Source organism: Lissotriton vulgaris, chromosome 9, assembly GCF_964263255.1.
Source record: "Lissotriton vulgaris chromosome 9, aLisVul1.2, whole genome shotgun sequence".
NCBI lineage: Eukaryota > Metazoa > Chordata > Amphibia > Caudata > Salamandridae > Lissotriton > Lissotriton vulgaris.
Genome location: NC_141697.1, coordinates 623,941,141 through 623,957,657, shown reverse-complemented (window position 1 = coordinate 623,957,657; position 16,517 = coordinate 623,941,141). Strand labels below are relative to the sequence as shown.

The 16,517-nt window shown below is 44.3% G+C and overlaps 1 protein-coding gene across 1 annotated transcript in view; it reads right to left on the bottom strand.

Moving 5' to 3' along the window:
- Positions 1–1,896: 1,896 nt before the first annotated feature.
- LOC147691980 (cytochrome P450 2G1-like) overlaps positions 1,897–16,517 on the bottom strand; it is a 480,027-nt gene continuing 465,406 nt past the window's right edge. The window contains exon 9 of the mRNA XM_086938270.1: positions 1,897–2,201. Coding sequence (XP_086794396.1) covers positions 2,014–2,201 — 188 coding nt within the window. The 3' untranslated portion in view covers positions 1,897–2,013. The remainder of the gene's footprint in view (positions 2,202–16,517) is intronic.

Sequence of the window (16,517 nt, the reverse complement as noted above, 5' to 3'; positions counted from 1 at the left end):
GCCACCAAGAAGTATCCTGTGTCTCTGTATTCTAAGACAGGTGAACCCGAAGACTTTGGGCGTGCCCCTGGCACTGCTGGGTTTAAATTCCGGTTCTTCAGTTCATAACTAGGGAAAAACTGGTCTGGGTTGCGTGTGTTCCAGTTCAGGGAGGGCCGGGCCTGGCAGATTGGGCTGCACTGTTCCCAAGAGGCATAATGTCAAGTCTGATTTGCATACAGCTGGGTCCAAACTGAGGCGGCATGGTCAACAAAAGAACAGTGAGTTGGGATGCTACCCAGAGCAATTTTCAGGGGTTAGACAAATTGCAAGTATTACTCCCATCAACGTTTGTGTGTTTCATCATCATTCTAAATGTCACCAGTGATGTTATCTATGATGTCATAGAACATGCCATGCAACATGTAGTATGTGAGGTCATAAGCAGTGCATGGCAAGGGTATGAATTATAATTAATTGAGTTAACATTTATTTCTACATTTTGCCCAGAAGATATCCCTCATGGACTCCCCCACAAGGGCTAGTGGGTCAGAATACTCCTACCCTGCCCCCTTATATGTTTTTCGTTTAATTGTTCAAGACACAGTCCGAGTCCCGAGTACTAAAATGGCTTCCCAATATTTCTGTTGTCGGCAGCCTATCAGATCTTATCTTTTGATCTGCTGGTCTGGAAGGAATCCCTTGGCAACAGACAGTTCTATATTTTGAACGTTAATTTCTCAAAAACGAATGAACAAATTTATACAAAATCACAGAAAGCATGCTTTCTGGTTAAAGATTTAGCTTTCTGTCAAATTTGGTGCAATTCGGTTAAGCCATTTGGCTGTAGTGTTTTCTAAAGTTCTTATGAGCAATTACATCGGAAATCAATTTTGGGGGACACCGCCGTCATTTTATCAGCCCTCGCTTGATGGATCGCCAAGCAACTTCCCATGAAGGAGCTGAGGTTACAGGGACATTACAGTTAGGCTCAGATTTCATTCATACAAAACCAGTGAAATTCAGCAGTTATAGTTACCTCAGCTAACTATAACTTACACCCCGGCAAAGCACTGCTTATGACCTCACATATTACATATCTCATGACATGGTCAGCGACATCACTCATGACATCTCAAATGATAAGGAATCTTACAATATCAAACCCAAGTGGGCCAAGAGTTATAGTAATTCATTATCCTAACTTCTTCACTGATTCCTTTGTTCAGTCATTCCACACAAATCACACTGCTGCATCAATATCAGGGCAGTGAGTATCTTCAGTACACCAACCTATTTACTTATACAATGTGTTAATAACACCCAAATGCATCTGATATCCTAATATGTATCCCATTGCCTTATAAAATACACATGTAATAAAGATCAAAACTCCTTGTGAAAATAAGACCCAAGTGGACATTAACTCAATAAATTCTTATTTTTAATAGATTCACACTCATCAAACTTGCCGCACTTCCAATCACCCTGTGCGATGAATGTGCAAAGGGCAATTTATTACTTCACAAAAACTGTGACCCAGTGTCTGTGGAGTAATAAATTGCACTTTGCACATTCATCATCACTATCAGTGTGCAAGCACCTTCTGGAATTATGAGAGAGTCTTTGGGGAAATATATAAATTATTGAATGAAAGAATGTGTGCCAGCGACATGCCCAGTGTTGTCAACAATGATGTTATTTGGGAAGTTTTCAGTGATATCATCAATGATGTAATTGACCAAGTCATGAGTGATTTAATCTGTGAGCTCATAAGCACAGCATGTTGGGGCACAAATGCTAGTTGGCTAAGTAAAGTATAACTAATGAATTTGTGTTCGTTTTCTGAGCTTAAAGTGTTATGTAATTATAACGGCAATTTAAATTGTGCTTTAAAACCACACAAGTTATCCAAAGTACACACATGTTAAGCTTTTTAATTAGCAATCCCCTCTTGTTAAAACTACAATTACTCATATTAAGATGAAACACTTCTATTAAACATAATCCCTAAATTAACAATGAACCACTGAATCATGTTGAGCGAAGCAGGAGGTGGAGTTTATAAGGTCGGGGGAGATTCGAAAATCCACTGAACTCTGGGGTGAGGTCAATTAAATCAGGATTTCCAACTGCTTTTAAGGTGAAATTCTGCAGTATGGTGGTGAAGAAAAGAAATAGCTCCATGCGGGCAAGTCCCTCTCCAGGGCAGATGCGTTTTCCTGAAAGAAAAGACATGGATGAGTTATGGCTCTCATAATTGTATGCAACAGTAGACTGTAAGATACAGAATCGATTAATAATATAAGTAAATAGTATATTTTGCAATAAAGTACAATTCTGAGCTTATTGCCCACATGCTTTTGGCATGCATCTTGTACACATTTTCAGTTCTATTCTTGTAGAGTTCTTTATTGATACACGTGAAAACTGGTTCAGGAGGACAATATAGCATCTAGAGGATAATGGACCCCAATTGTATATATTGAGTTTGCTTAACATTTGTGCCCTCAGGCACCTGTATTAAACCTCAAATCGAAAACCGAGCACGCATCTCTTTAGCAGGTAGAAAAGGCAGAGCAGTCCAGTGCTTCCTCAGGAAGAGATGTGGGCTAGAAACTCAGAAGCCATTAACATATATAATATATTCCATAATCATTACCCAGTCAGTGCTTTTACTTTAAAGAAGGCAAAGTACTTTAATGCACACTGCTAAAAACAGAGTTATTGGTGGAAATAACAATTTAAAATATATAATAAAAGGGGCCTCACAGATAAGCATGGTGCTAATCACCTACTCTAAGAATTCATCAATGAGGGCAACTAATTCCCTTACCCTACTCCATTTCTGATGTCTGCAAGCACCTAGTGAAAAACTGCTTGCCTGTCGATCCTAAGTAGCAAAACCAGCAGTACCTCCTGAATAAGAAACTTACATTAGTGGTTTACTTTCTGCACATACAACGCAGGCATACTGTTTTCTGTGTTCATTAATCAAAAGGAAGCACTACAATCCTTAATCTACCCTGTCACAGCAAATATAATCAGGATTACTTACTTCGGTCATAATAACACATTATTATTGTTATGTATTTCCCTGGACAGGTAAATCAACTTTACACAGATTTAATATTCCAAAAACCGGTAACAAAAGATCAGTTACTAGAGGGGCAAACATTCTTGTGCCCAGACCTAAACATCCTTGTCCACATTTACAGTCTCCCCCAGTGGCGAGGCATATCTACATTCAATTCTTTTACTTCCAAGGAAACAGCAAACATTTCATAATCCTGCTTAGGTCTGAGTAAAACACACAAGATGATGGATGGAATGTTGCACATTGGCAAAACATTCACACCCAGTCACAGATCTGGGTTTAATCCGTTGTTATTTTGCTCACCACGCCACCCCAGTTCAGACTGGCCATATGCAAATCAGACTTGACCCTGTGCCTCATGGGAACAGTCCAGCCCGAACTGCCAAGCCATGTCTTCCCTGGACCAGAATCAAGCTTCCTAGGACCAGTTTCTGGCTATCAGCCATCATCAGCCAGGAATAGCTTGACTCCAGTGGCGTAGTGAGCATGGGACCCACGTCTGGGCATACCCTTCCCACATAGGGTGAACAGCAAAACACACAAGATGATGGACGGAATGTTGCACAATGGCAAAACATTCACCCCCAGTCCCAGATCTGGGTTTACCCCATCAGTATTTTGCTCACCAAGCCACCCCAGTTCAGATATGGCCATATGCAAATCAGCCTTGACCCTGTGCCTCATGGGAACAGTCCAGCCCGAACTGCCAAGCTATGTCTTCCCTGGACCGGAATCAAGCATCCTAGGACCGGTTTCTGGCTATCATCCGTCATCAGCCAGGATAGCTTGACCCTAGTGGCGTAGTGGGCACGGTACCCATGTCTGGGCATACCCTTCCCAAATAGGGCGAACAGCAAAACACACAAGATGATGGACGGAATGTTGCACATTGGCAAAACATTCACCCCCAGTCACAGATCTGGGTTTAATCCATCATTATTTTACTCACCATGCCACCCCAGTTCAGATATGGCCATATGCAAATCAGACTTGACCCTGTGCCTCATATTACATATCAGTCACCCCAAGGTAAGCCCTAAGTAACCCTAAGGGCAGGGTGCTATGTAAGTAAAAAGTAGGACATGTACCTTTATTTGTTTGCCTGTCCAGGTAGTGAAAAACAGCCTATTTCGATTTTCACTACTGTGAGGCCTATCCCTCTCATAGGCCAGCACTCGGAATTCTTTAGTATACTTTTAAGCTGTAATTCTTGGTCAGAGAGGAGTAGTTTTTTTTCTTGTTTGATATGTTTTGAGGGGTAATGAAAAACCCTCCTTACTGGTGAAGTTAGATTTAATATTACTGTTTTAGAAATGCCACTTTTTGAAAATGTTCAATCACCTCACAACTGCCAGTACTGATGCTACTCCTACACACTCTTAGTTTCATTCATGACCACTGTATTCAGTAGCAGTGATCGCCATTTATCATTTTGAGTCATTATTCATAATACTTTTATAATAAAGACTGTCTACACACACAAAAAATATGAATATATCATTGATATATATTACAATACATTACACCCACCCCACAACACGACAAGAACATTTCATACAAAAATAACATGTAGTACAGCAAATAAATGTGCCCGTTCTAAATGTAGTTGCCTAAAAGGAAATTCTACTTTTTACACACTGTACAAATAACTATAACCAATCAGTGCTGCGCTAGTTAAGGCCAGGGGTATAACTTTCTGAAAGTTATACCCCTGACCTTAACTAGCACAGCAGTGATTGGTTGTTTTGTCCCCTTAAGCAAGGAGCTCATAGTTATTTGTATAGTGAGTAAAAAGTATAATTTCCTTTTCCACAACTAAATTCAGAAATGATATATTTGTTTGCTGTACTACATGTCCTCATGGACGATTTGGAGACCCCACCTACATTAGAAGGCAGGAATTTCTTTCTAAATACCACACCTCCTCAAATGAGTTCTGGGAACCTGAATGTTTTTTTAAAAAGTTGTGTTTGGTATGACAGCAAATTATATGATGTTGTTTCAAAGTAGGGGTTATCTAAGTTAAAATAAAAGATCACCACAGATATGGTGTTACATTTCCATTTTTCAAAGGTTTAATCTTTCTGGATTTCTCAGTACCCAAAATCAGAACAACAGATCCAGGGCATGCTTGATCCAATTTTATGTATTTTCTAGGAACAGCAAAGCAAGATAAGTGTCACTTTCTGATACCATAAGCGCAGGGTAAGATTAATGTCCCCATGGTGGATCCACAGTCCTGGAATCAGAACTTTGAACTAAATAACAGATTGGCAGTGGTGAATAAAGCTTTCACCCGATTTGCAGTCTTCAGCCTGGTTTCACAGATCAGACGGCTTCACTGGAAACTGAGAATGTAGCCACTGGTTCAATTATCCTTGTGGCAAAATCGGCCTTTTTCAAATAATTTAAGCATGGGGGCTGGCTTTGGCTTGGGGGCGACATGTGCATCCTTATGCAGGCATTCAACTTTTGTATAGCATGCAGGGACTGTGTCTTGAAATGGCAGTAGCAAAGCTTTTCCCCAATTTAGTGGCCAGCCAATCAGATTATTTCGGTTTTGAGATTCCACCTCTGGGTTTGCAAAACCAAAATGACTGATGGGAAAAAACGTTCTTGACCAATCAAATTTGAATAGATTTCTAGTTTTTGGATTTGTCAAGGTACTCTGTTCCAGATATCTCTAAAATCTTCATGCTCAACCAGAAACTCTTTTGCTAAGTTCTTGAACTATTGACCAAACCAAGAAAATGCACTTCTTTGAATAAAGTTTTATCTTTTGGTGTAATCTTTGTATTTTTTTCTCTATTGATACCAAAGAGATCCTACAGCTACAAAGTTATTAAGTTTAATAACAATGAAGTTTCAATTTCAACTGTGGACTACCGTAAACACCATAAAAAGTTATAAACTTACCCACAAAGTTATAATATAAAGTTAGTCCTGATGTAGTGGCCACCATCTAATGCTTCCTGATGTAAACATTAGGGGCCAATTACGATGGCGGACAGACTAGAGTACGTATGCTATCGTGGTGGTGACCGGGACCGTCCGCAATACACCCAATTAGGATGCGACCGCCACCATGGTGGTCACATTTTGCACTTTAACATTGTGGCGGGTGCTGCTGACTGCAGCACCCACCAAGATGTTCAAAATGCATGTTGTGCATTTCACTGCACTACGTGGTAGGCACCACACAGTGAAATATAGGGGGGTACCCACACTTCCCCCAACACAAGGGATGCCCGCAACAGGCCCTTAAAGCCAATCTCCACCAGCCTTTTAATGGCTGTTTTGCAGCCATGGAAAGGCTGGCTGAAGGCAGCATGCTAATTTGGCAGACAGTGCCTGCTAGACACAGCCACCGTTTTATGGATGCAGACCGCTCCACCAGGCAATCGGTAGAATTGCCTGTGGCAGTTCCGTGGCGGACGGTCTTTGCTTCCGCCACGGTCACAGTCTGCATCCCCCCGCAATCGTAATGTGGGGGGAGGAATCGCGGTTTGATGGCGTAAGAACCACCAACGCATGGCTGGTGGTAACGGTCCTTCCACTATCATAATCGGCCCCATTAGGGAGGCAATGACTGGCAACCATCAGGAAGATTCCAGATTCCAATCTCAAAATACAATCCTTACTCATTCCATGATGCAGTGGTATACAGTGTTGAGTGCAAACAGTGCTCCTTCTTTCTTGTTGAGACTGCAATTCTGCAGAGAATTTTTTTTTATTGTGCTCCGTCCTCAGAAGTTGTCACAACTTTTTGATTTTCAATAAAATTACTAGGAAGAGTAGAATAGCTAAACAAGTCAGTTCAAACCTTTTGTACTAATAGTCCTTTCTTGCTTTAAAAAGTAGTGATTTTCAACAGGCCTAAAGATGTGTTTCAGAGTTAATGTTTTATAATTCTAACACCGAATACCTTCAAAGAATTCCCACTGTTATATTTGGTCTGCTGTCCAAAATAATATAAATAATAAATAACAACTTGGAATGCCTCGTAATATCATTACAGTTGTCTGACCATATGAAATCCAACATATCAAGCCACAATTACTCCTAAGAGTTTGGTTTTGGTTTTTACTCATGCAAGATCCCAACACCAATAATAGACTTAGAGCCTGATTTAGAGTTTGGCGGAGAGGTTACTCCATCACAAAGTTGACAGAGTACCCGCTCCACCAAACTGAAGGTTTACTCATCTGATTTACAGATATTCAGTATTTGGGTCGGTGATACCTCTTCAAAGGTTCATGAGAGAGTATTTGACACTGGAGGTTTATGTATTCGCCTGGCTGATTCAGAGTGGCCGGTTTTTACTTTTGCAAACAGCCACCCAAAAAGTGCCAGTATGTAAAAGTAGAAACTTTTCAATAGCCCCCAAGCAAACAGAGAAAACTCCCATGGTCAGGGGCTTGATACCAAACAGGCCCCCTAAGGGATGCTTAAAGAAATAATGGTTCTGTCGGGTGAACAAACAAATTACTTTTAGGAACAGGCTAAGTTAACTCACAGCACAGTTTCACATTTATAGTTCAATTAAATTGCACAAAACCTCTCTGAAAACAGATGTATTTCAAAGTTTTATATATAGAAAAACAGCGTCACATTTACAGAGCATCGGAATTACTTCATTCCTATTTATTTTATATCAATTCTAAAAATAGTGACAGTTGGTGAGCAAAGTGAATAGTGCAATACATTGAGTGACATATATTTACAACTATATACAATATTGTACGTGGGGAGGAAGGGGGAACATTTTGATTTGGTGGTCAGAGTTCTAAGTTAATACTCCAAGGAGACAGATGTTTACTGTGCCCGTTCCTGGAGATTTCTTGACCAATGAAGTGCGTCGACGTTTCGACCCTAGTGTGCCCCGATTGGTGGTCACGGCGGGTCTTTATCAAGACAGTGGGGGGAGGGCGGGGGGACCTGGAAGACCAGAAGTAGGTATCAGAGAGGTGGGGGGCATTACTTTAGGCAGGAAAAGTCAAGTGGGTGCGGTATACTCACGGGAGGATTATAGAATCACAGGAGGCAAAAGTCACACCCTGTTCGGAGGCCGGAAGTCAATCTGGGAAAAAGTTATCTTGGATGAGTCCCATATCGAAAAGCATAAACACTTAGCCAGTGCTCTGGGGGTGTCATCATGCAACAACTACTGATAGCAAGTGATATCTGGGTGAGTAGTGAGACTTATAAAGTAGTGAGACTTATAAGTTAGTCATTAAACAATCATGCAGGGCGAGGGCAGCATGTGGCTGGACGCCACTAGGATTGGGCTGCCGACATTGGGTTTAAAAGTGCCACTACGGGTCACTAGGCATGTCTGGTAATTAGACAGAGTGCTCCCAAAGTGAATGAGAAATGCACCTAGCAAGCAGAGTGTGGATACCGCCTGCATGGGGAACACACTCGGTAAGCTACCGAAATTAAAAAGTGCCACTAAAAGTAACTGGACAGGTCCGGTTGTTAAAAACATTTAGTGTTCCCGATGTGGAATCTAAGCTAGAAAAGGAGGTGCTTGTATATCATGGAGACCACGCTCGGTCGTCCACGGTGCCTCATAAAACCTTACCCTGAGTTAAGGAATATCGCTGCGTCCTCTAGGAGATACGAGCGCCGTCTGACATCATTTGCAGAAGCTCGATCAATGGGAAAGACTGGGCGCGAGGACGTTATACACGTCGGTCGCCTAGCAACGCTGTGGAGTCCGGAGACTACATGGGGGTGTCGGCGTAGTGCTGGGTCCTGATTGGCCTAACGGGGCGAGCCCTCAAGTGACTAAGCAACGCAACGCTAGAGAATGGATCAGGGGACGGCTGGCACGCACGGCGCGGTGTGCTAGGGGGAAGAAAACAATTATTTTAACTCAGCGTACACTTGAGCCTGGTTTAGCGTATACCGAAGAGCATTGAGCTGACCGGGTTACAATTGGTGCATATATCTAGTTTCTTGCAGAGTATACACAGTTAACAACTGCAGTTCAGCATAATATTTGAGTAACCCCATACACAATAAATCGATTAGAAGCTTTTTTGAAATACAGATGTTACAGTTATGTGAAGCTAAACACCATGAATAAGTAGTCGCAGGGCCTAGTAAAACATATGATTCTCTAGCAGATTGGTATGGTATATATAGAAACATTTAATCCAGTGCAACTTAGATGGCCCAAGTGCAACCTGTGTTTTAGAGGAAAGATTAGCAGAGTATTAAACAATCTATTCAGGATTCCATAGAGAGCCAAAATGTAACCTTAAGTACACGGGCAGCATACCCGGTGGGGAAAGGTTAAAGCCATGACTCATGTTCCCAATAGGCCCATTTGTTTAGAGATCTCTTCATGTTCATTTAGCCCCTGACTTACAGAGTTCAAAGTGTGGATCCAATTGCGCTCTTTTCTGTTAAGTGCAGAAGTTAGGGAGCCACCACGTGGGTTTGTATCAATTTTCTCCAGTATGCGCCAGCGTATACTGTTGGGATCGTGATTCTGGTTTACAAAGTGCTCAACCATGGGGGCTCCCTTGACCTTACAGCGGATTCTGCTCATGTGCTGTAATATGCGTACTTTAACTTTCTGTGTTGTTTGTCCCACATACGGTTTTTCACACGGGCACAGGATGATGTATATGACATTTGAGGTGTTACAATTTGTCAGGGAAGGTAGTGTGTATGGTTTATTGTTGTAGGAGAAAGATGGTCCATCAATGCAGAACGGGCACGCCTTACATGTGCTGCATTTAAAATGTCCTTTCACTGGAGGCAGGCCCAGATGGTCACGGAGGGTGACTGGTTTCGGAGGTTCAAGGAATGCTTTGACCACATTGTCCTTTATCTTCCGCCCTCTTTTGAAGGCAAATAGTGGACTTTCATTAGTATTGAGCTCAGAGGCCACCAGGTTCCAGTATTTCTTTATAGTTTTCTTCAAGATGTTGCTCCTGGAATGAAATGTGGTGACACAGACAAGATTGGGGCACTCATCTTTCTTCTCTTTTGGGGCAAGTAACTCCTCTCTTGGACAGTACCAGGCTCTTTTTTTGGCATGTTTGAGTAACCCCATTGACGGATCTACGGCGGCTTTCTTCATCACCCCTGAACTTTATCTCTACTGATGAGGGATACAAATCCCGAAACCCGGGCCATGTCTCGGGTCTAGAGATTACCGAACTTTCAAGAACTGATTTGCACCATCCAAGGTGATACACTTTGAACTTTCTGGTTTCTTATGCTACTCGCACTACTAATTCCAGAATGCTGAGGGGCGATCCGGTGGAGAGGCCAGCGGTGTGCGCTCATCCTTGCTTTCTACAGATGGCAACTTATAGTTGCCCCCTGAATCCAACACACATCCCGTGTCCAGACTGAGAGGCTGCCTAGGCTGCCACCCTGCAGACATGTTGCTGGACCCCTGGGTAGAGAGCCATCCGCTCTCTTGGGCCTGCAACAATGCACATCCTGGGACGAAGTGCTAGGTCTCCTCCCCCAGGATGGGCAGGGGAAACTTCAAAGGCATGCCGCCTTTATGAGCTTCTCCAGGCCACTTGCTGTACTCAGCAACTGGTCCCCACCGGTTCTAACCCCCACTCTGGCGGGAAGGCGGAGGAAAAACCTAAGTGAGTAAAGGGGGTGGGCCAGCCTCTGTCAGCCCCACCCCTCAGGTGGGGGAGGTGAGGTGAAGCACAACTCCGGGCTACCACCATCTTGAGGATGGGGAGCCCTACCAAATTAGGACTAGGCTACTGCCCTCCTCTGGAGAGTGTCAGGATAGGGGGTATACTCACCCCGGGAAAGGCACCCATTGGTCCCTGACCTTTCCCTACCTATAACACCCCTAACTTTAGTATTTAGGGGCACACTGAACCTTCCTTCCTTAGATTACGATTCCAAAACAAGAAGAACAAGAAAAGAATAGACCTGCCGTGCAGCTGCTAACAAGAGGACAACAACAACTGACTTGTCCCCAGCCCTACCGGCCTGTCGATCCTTGAACCTGCTCCTGCTAAACCCTGGCGTCTCCTGTGGTCCACAACCACAAAAATCCCAGAGGAACTGATTGCCTAGCTCATCCAAAGACTGGGACTCCCACAAGCAGTGGTTCTGCTCAAACAGCAACAACCCCTGGTACCAGCCAGGAACCGCAAATCCAGCACACTGTGCACCCGCCGAGCCCGACCGTTCCTGAGTGACAAAGACCACAAGGACGTCCCCCCAGCGACTGTGACCATGAATCCAGCACCCAAGGACCTTCCTTGACGATCCAGATGATACCTGCAGCCTCACAACCAGGGACCCCTCCAACCGCGACCAGCTGAGGGTAAGATTTCTTGACACCAAAAGACAACCCTGCACCTGGGGGCCCCCTATGCCGTCCTCTGGGGTGCCTACCTAACCTACAGCTTCACAACTTACCTCTCGAAGTGGTGGTCGCACCTGAAGAATCTCGGTCCCCGAGCCTGCAGCCTTTGTTCAACTTCCAGCTTTTCCATTGCAATACATTGGGCGCCCGATGGCCCAAAAGGACCCTGCCGCCTGAGTGCCACTGGAGGTGCAGCATCTATCCTATTCCTATCCCCACTTGCCCTGTGTAAGTGACCAAGTGCTCAGCTCCCAGCCACCAACCATAGGCCCCCTGCCCGCCATAGGCTAACATTGGGCCTACTCTGTCTGCACCCGGCTGCTCCTGTGCCGATGAGGGTGTAACAAATGTACCTACCAGACCCTAGGAGACTTCTGAGTCTTACCCCAGAACCTTAACTCTGCCAGTCGAGTACTTATCGATAACTTGATTTTCTCAATAGGGTAACATTGGCTGGTTTTCACTTGGAAATTCTTTTAAGTGTTGAGTTTTGCAACTTTGAAATATTTACTAAAAATCATGCAATCCACAAAAACTAAATTACTCACCTGTTATCAGGAGAGATCCCAGTGCTGGATCGTTGTGCCAGCACTGACCCTGAAAAGTAATTATAACTGTAACTTACAGTTAACCTGATTTTATTGCATTTACTTAAAACTTCCTATTGAGCTCAATGTTATAATTGTGTTTAACTTGTGTTGCATATTGCAACAACTGTATTGATTTCATTCAAAAGTCTACTGCTATTTGAATGTATTCAACTGTAGCATCTATTTCTGAGAAAGTATTTTTATCCCTACTTGTGGTTCTAAAAATAAAACAACAATATATTTTTGTATACAAAACCATTGGCCTAGAGTTAAGTTCTTGAGTGTGTGAGACCATTTCGGGACTGAGTGTGTACAAAAAATGCTTTACACTGTCCTCTGATACTGCCTTACTGCTCAACCAAGCTACCACTTTAGAGAGTAAGGTTATCTAGGAGTGGGCGTAGTTCGCGAAGAAGCGCTACGCAAAGCTACGCGAAGTGCACTTTGCACTACGCGAACTTCACGTAGCACTACGCGAGCTGCGTAGTAGCATGTTCGCACTGTGCAAGATGCGTTTTCAATGATTGCACAGTGCAGACAAGCATCCGGCACTGTGCAATCATTGAACATGGCATCTTGCACAGTGCGAGATGTAGTTTTCTGCTGCTCGAGTAGATTTTTACTCGAGCAGCAGCTTTCTCAACGCGAACTGGAAGTTTCTCATCGCGAGCATGCGCAACCACTCGCAATGAGAAACCAGACCTCCCCGCGTTGAGAATCTTGCCGGGATGTCATTTTGCTTGCTCGCGGTCGCGAACATGACATTGAGGACCGCGAACAAGCAAAACATGACCGCTGCACTACGCTACGCTGGACTACGCGTGTTCGCACTGTGCTACTTGTAGCTCGCGTAGTGCGAAGTTGCGCAAACTTCGCAAACTACGCAAGCGTAGCATAGTGCTTCGCCCAGGGTTAGTTATATCTAAACTTTAGCCTCTGCCAAACCTCTGGGGACTGTGGACTCTGTGCACACTGTACCTTACTTTGGTCCAGTATATACAGAGCCACTTTCTTACATTGGTGGTTCAGCGGTGGGATACAAACTTGCATTTGTTGGACTACTTGTTTACCATCTGATCACACAACAGAACTCTTAAATTGCCTTTAGAATTCTGATTCTCCTAAGTTGGTTTTTACAAAATACTAAAAGTCTTGTCAGGGCCTTGCTTAAGTCCCCTCAGAATTTTTGAGAAATAAAAGTGACTGTAGTCAAGGGTAGAGGGTTAGGCCTGTCTGGTTAGAATGTCTCAAAAGAACCCAGCTACTAGTGAAGGTAATACCATGCAGGACCTGGTGAGGAGCTTGACCTCACACCTTACTTACACTTGTCTTTCAAGGAATTGAGGTCCTTATGCAAACTTAAAAATATACTATACAAATGGGCCTGCATCCAACCAAACAAGGGCTGAGTGTGCTCAGGACCACACCTCTGAAAATGGTGATGACCAATCAGAAGGGGAAAGGGAGGAGGATGAGGGAGATAGTGACCCCCTCCAATCATCCCTAGGGAGGAAAGGGCCCCCATACCCTTAACTCCAAGCATCAATCTCTGGGGACCAAGAGACCACAGAGGTGGACCAGGTACCAGAGAAAACATTGCGGAGCTCCCCAATGAAGGGGACAGCTTTTTAGCAAAGCTGGCCAAGAGGTTAGAGCTAGAGAAGGAAAGGAAAGAGATGGGTTTAGCACCGATCAATGGTGGCAGCATTAGTAATAATAAGGATAAAGAGCAGTCTTATGATCCTGAAATCCCCAAAAGGAATGTCCCTAAATTTGAGGAAGCTGCTGACATTCCCAAGTGGTTCACAGTCTTTGAGAGGGCTTGTGAAATTAGAAATTAAAGAAACCTCTCCGGGGGACACTCCTGTGGGAACTGTTCTCTGGTAACTGCAGAGTCAGGCTTCTGACCCTCTCTGGCCCAGAAGCAGGGTCCTATGACCTCATGAAGAAGACTCCGATTGAGGGATTTGGGCTCACCACTGAGGAGTATAGAATTAGATTCAGTGGGGATCACAAAACCCAGACCCAGTCCTAGATTGATTTTGTAGACTACTCAGTAAAGACACTTGATGGTTGGTTAACTGGACACAATGTGCATGATTTTACTGGACTTTACAATTTGTTTATGAAGGACCATATACTAAGCAATTGCACAAATGAAAAGTTACATCAGCATTTGGTAGACCTAGGTCTAATTTCTCCCCAAGAATTGGTAAAGAAGGCAGACCATTGGGTCAAGACTAGGGTGACAAGGACAATCACTGCGGGTGACCAGAAGAAGGTGGTTACAAAACCTCCCCAAGGAAAAGGTGGTGAGAATCCCCAAGATAAAAAGTCTGAGTCTTCTAAAGGGCCCCAACAACCTGTATAGGGGGTGGGTCCCAAACTACTCCCTTTGTGCCTCAGCCCTATAGGGGGGAGAACGTTGATCCTTTAAAGGCCTGGTGCAACAACTGTAAGAAGTTGGGACACTTAACTGTAGATAAATCTGGTCCCCACAACAAGGCCCTTAAGGCAACCAGTACAGCTACACCTGGGGTAGCAAGTCTAGAGATGGGATCGCCTATGTGCCCAGAGCAAATCAGGATGCACACGGGAGCAGTTCTAGTTTCAGAAGGGGAAGTTACATTTGCCACTGTAGCTGTGTGGCCACCCAACTTAAAGAAGCATTTGCAATACCCCTTGGTAATGGAACTAGGATATAAGCTCTGAGGGATACAGGTGCCAGTGTCACTATGGTGAGAGACACACTGGTTTTCTCTGAGCAATACTTGATAGGGAAACCCTACCCAGTCACCAATGCTGACAGTGTTACCCCTAATCATCCAATGGCTATGGTGACATTAGGCTGGGGGCCTGAAACAGGTAGTGGTCTCTCAAACGTTACCAGCTGCATGTCTGCTTGGAAATGATCTGGAATCCTCAGCCTGGGCTGAGGTTGAGTCAAAGACCCATGCAGCCATGCTGGGTATCCCTGAATTGGTATGTGTGCAAACCAGAGCACAGAGCAAGAGGAAGGGTGAAAGAGTAAGTTTGGAGCCTGAAACTATGGCCCAACCAACCAAGAGAAAAGGTAAGAAGACTGGGGGACCAGCTTCTGTACAGCAAATCACTCAGGACCCCTCTCCTCAGGGAGAGGACTTGGAAACTCCAGAGGGAACTGAGCCTATGGAGCTTGAGCCTTACCAGGTTGAACTCCCGGGCCCAGGGGGACCCACTAGGGAAGAGCTGTGCCAAAAGAGGGATTACTGTATGTTGAGGCAAGAAACCCCACTCCTGGAGCCACCAGGAGGGTGGTGGTGCCACAGAAGTACTGGGAGTTCCTCCTAATTTTAGCCCAATGACATCCCCCTAGATGGACATTTGAGGCAAACCAAAACTAGGGAAAGGCCAGTTAGTCAGTTTTACTAGCCCCAGATGCACCAAAAGGTGAAGGAGTTTGTTAGCTCCTGTGTTGCCTGTCAGGCCAGTGGCAAGACAGGTGACCTCCCAAAGGCCCCCCCTGATACCACTGCCTGTGGTGGGAGTTCCCTTTAAAAGGGTAGGTGTGGACATTGTGGGTCCACTTCAACCTCCTACAGCCTCAGGGAACAAGTTCCTTCGAGTAGTAATGGATCATGCTACTAGCTGTGCTTAATTTGGGCCGGTGCTTTCCGGTGCTTAGCACCGGCACTCATTTCTTAGGACTGGGTCTACAGAGTGCAGTGAATGCAAAAATGATGTATGCTTTATAGTTGTGTGAGATAACGGTCTCCTCCCCACACACCAACCGCCTAAACTGTTAGTGAGGTGACGTGACGGTGACGTCCCTGCTTCAGCTCAGCGTAAGTTCTAACAGTCTAACATACCCAGCAATAACATTATAGTAGCGCTAATGCGATTCGGCCACAACCAATCAACTGCTGCAGTCTACTTAATGCTGAAGTATTGGCTGACCTGGCCCAGTCGTCCCTAATTGGCGTTGAATCGTCAGGTTATTGTATTTTCTCAAGTCGGACTGACCAATGCGTATCCGAGTTCTGACTATTCGCCCGCCCCAGCGTACTGCGCAGCTGCAGTACCAGTCATTCCACGAAGCAAGCAGCATGTCACGCAGCCACAGACCTATCATTAAAATAACCAAAAGGCACACGTAACTGTATTTTTAATTGTTTCATTTTTGTTTCGGAATGTTAAAATGCAACCACCGCGGTCTGCAGATGACGACATGCTGCCATGCCATCCTGATTGCAGGGTGTACCGAGGGATAATAAATAATGTGTCTATATTTCTTAGCACATTGATTTGGAAACGTTATTTGTCCTGAAAAGAAAACAATGGGGCTGTGAAAGAGACACCAGTATACTGCCCGGCACAGTTCATGACAGAAGCCCTGCTGAGTGCAACTTCACGGAGTCTGACGTAGAAAATAAATTAAACTTGAACTAATGATATCAGTCTTCAAAGTGTTACAAAGGACTTGCACACAAATGTTTCATTACTGGAG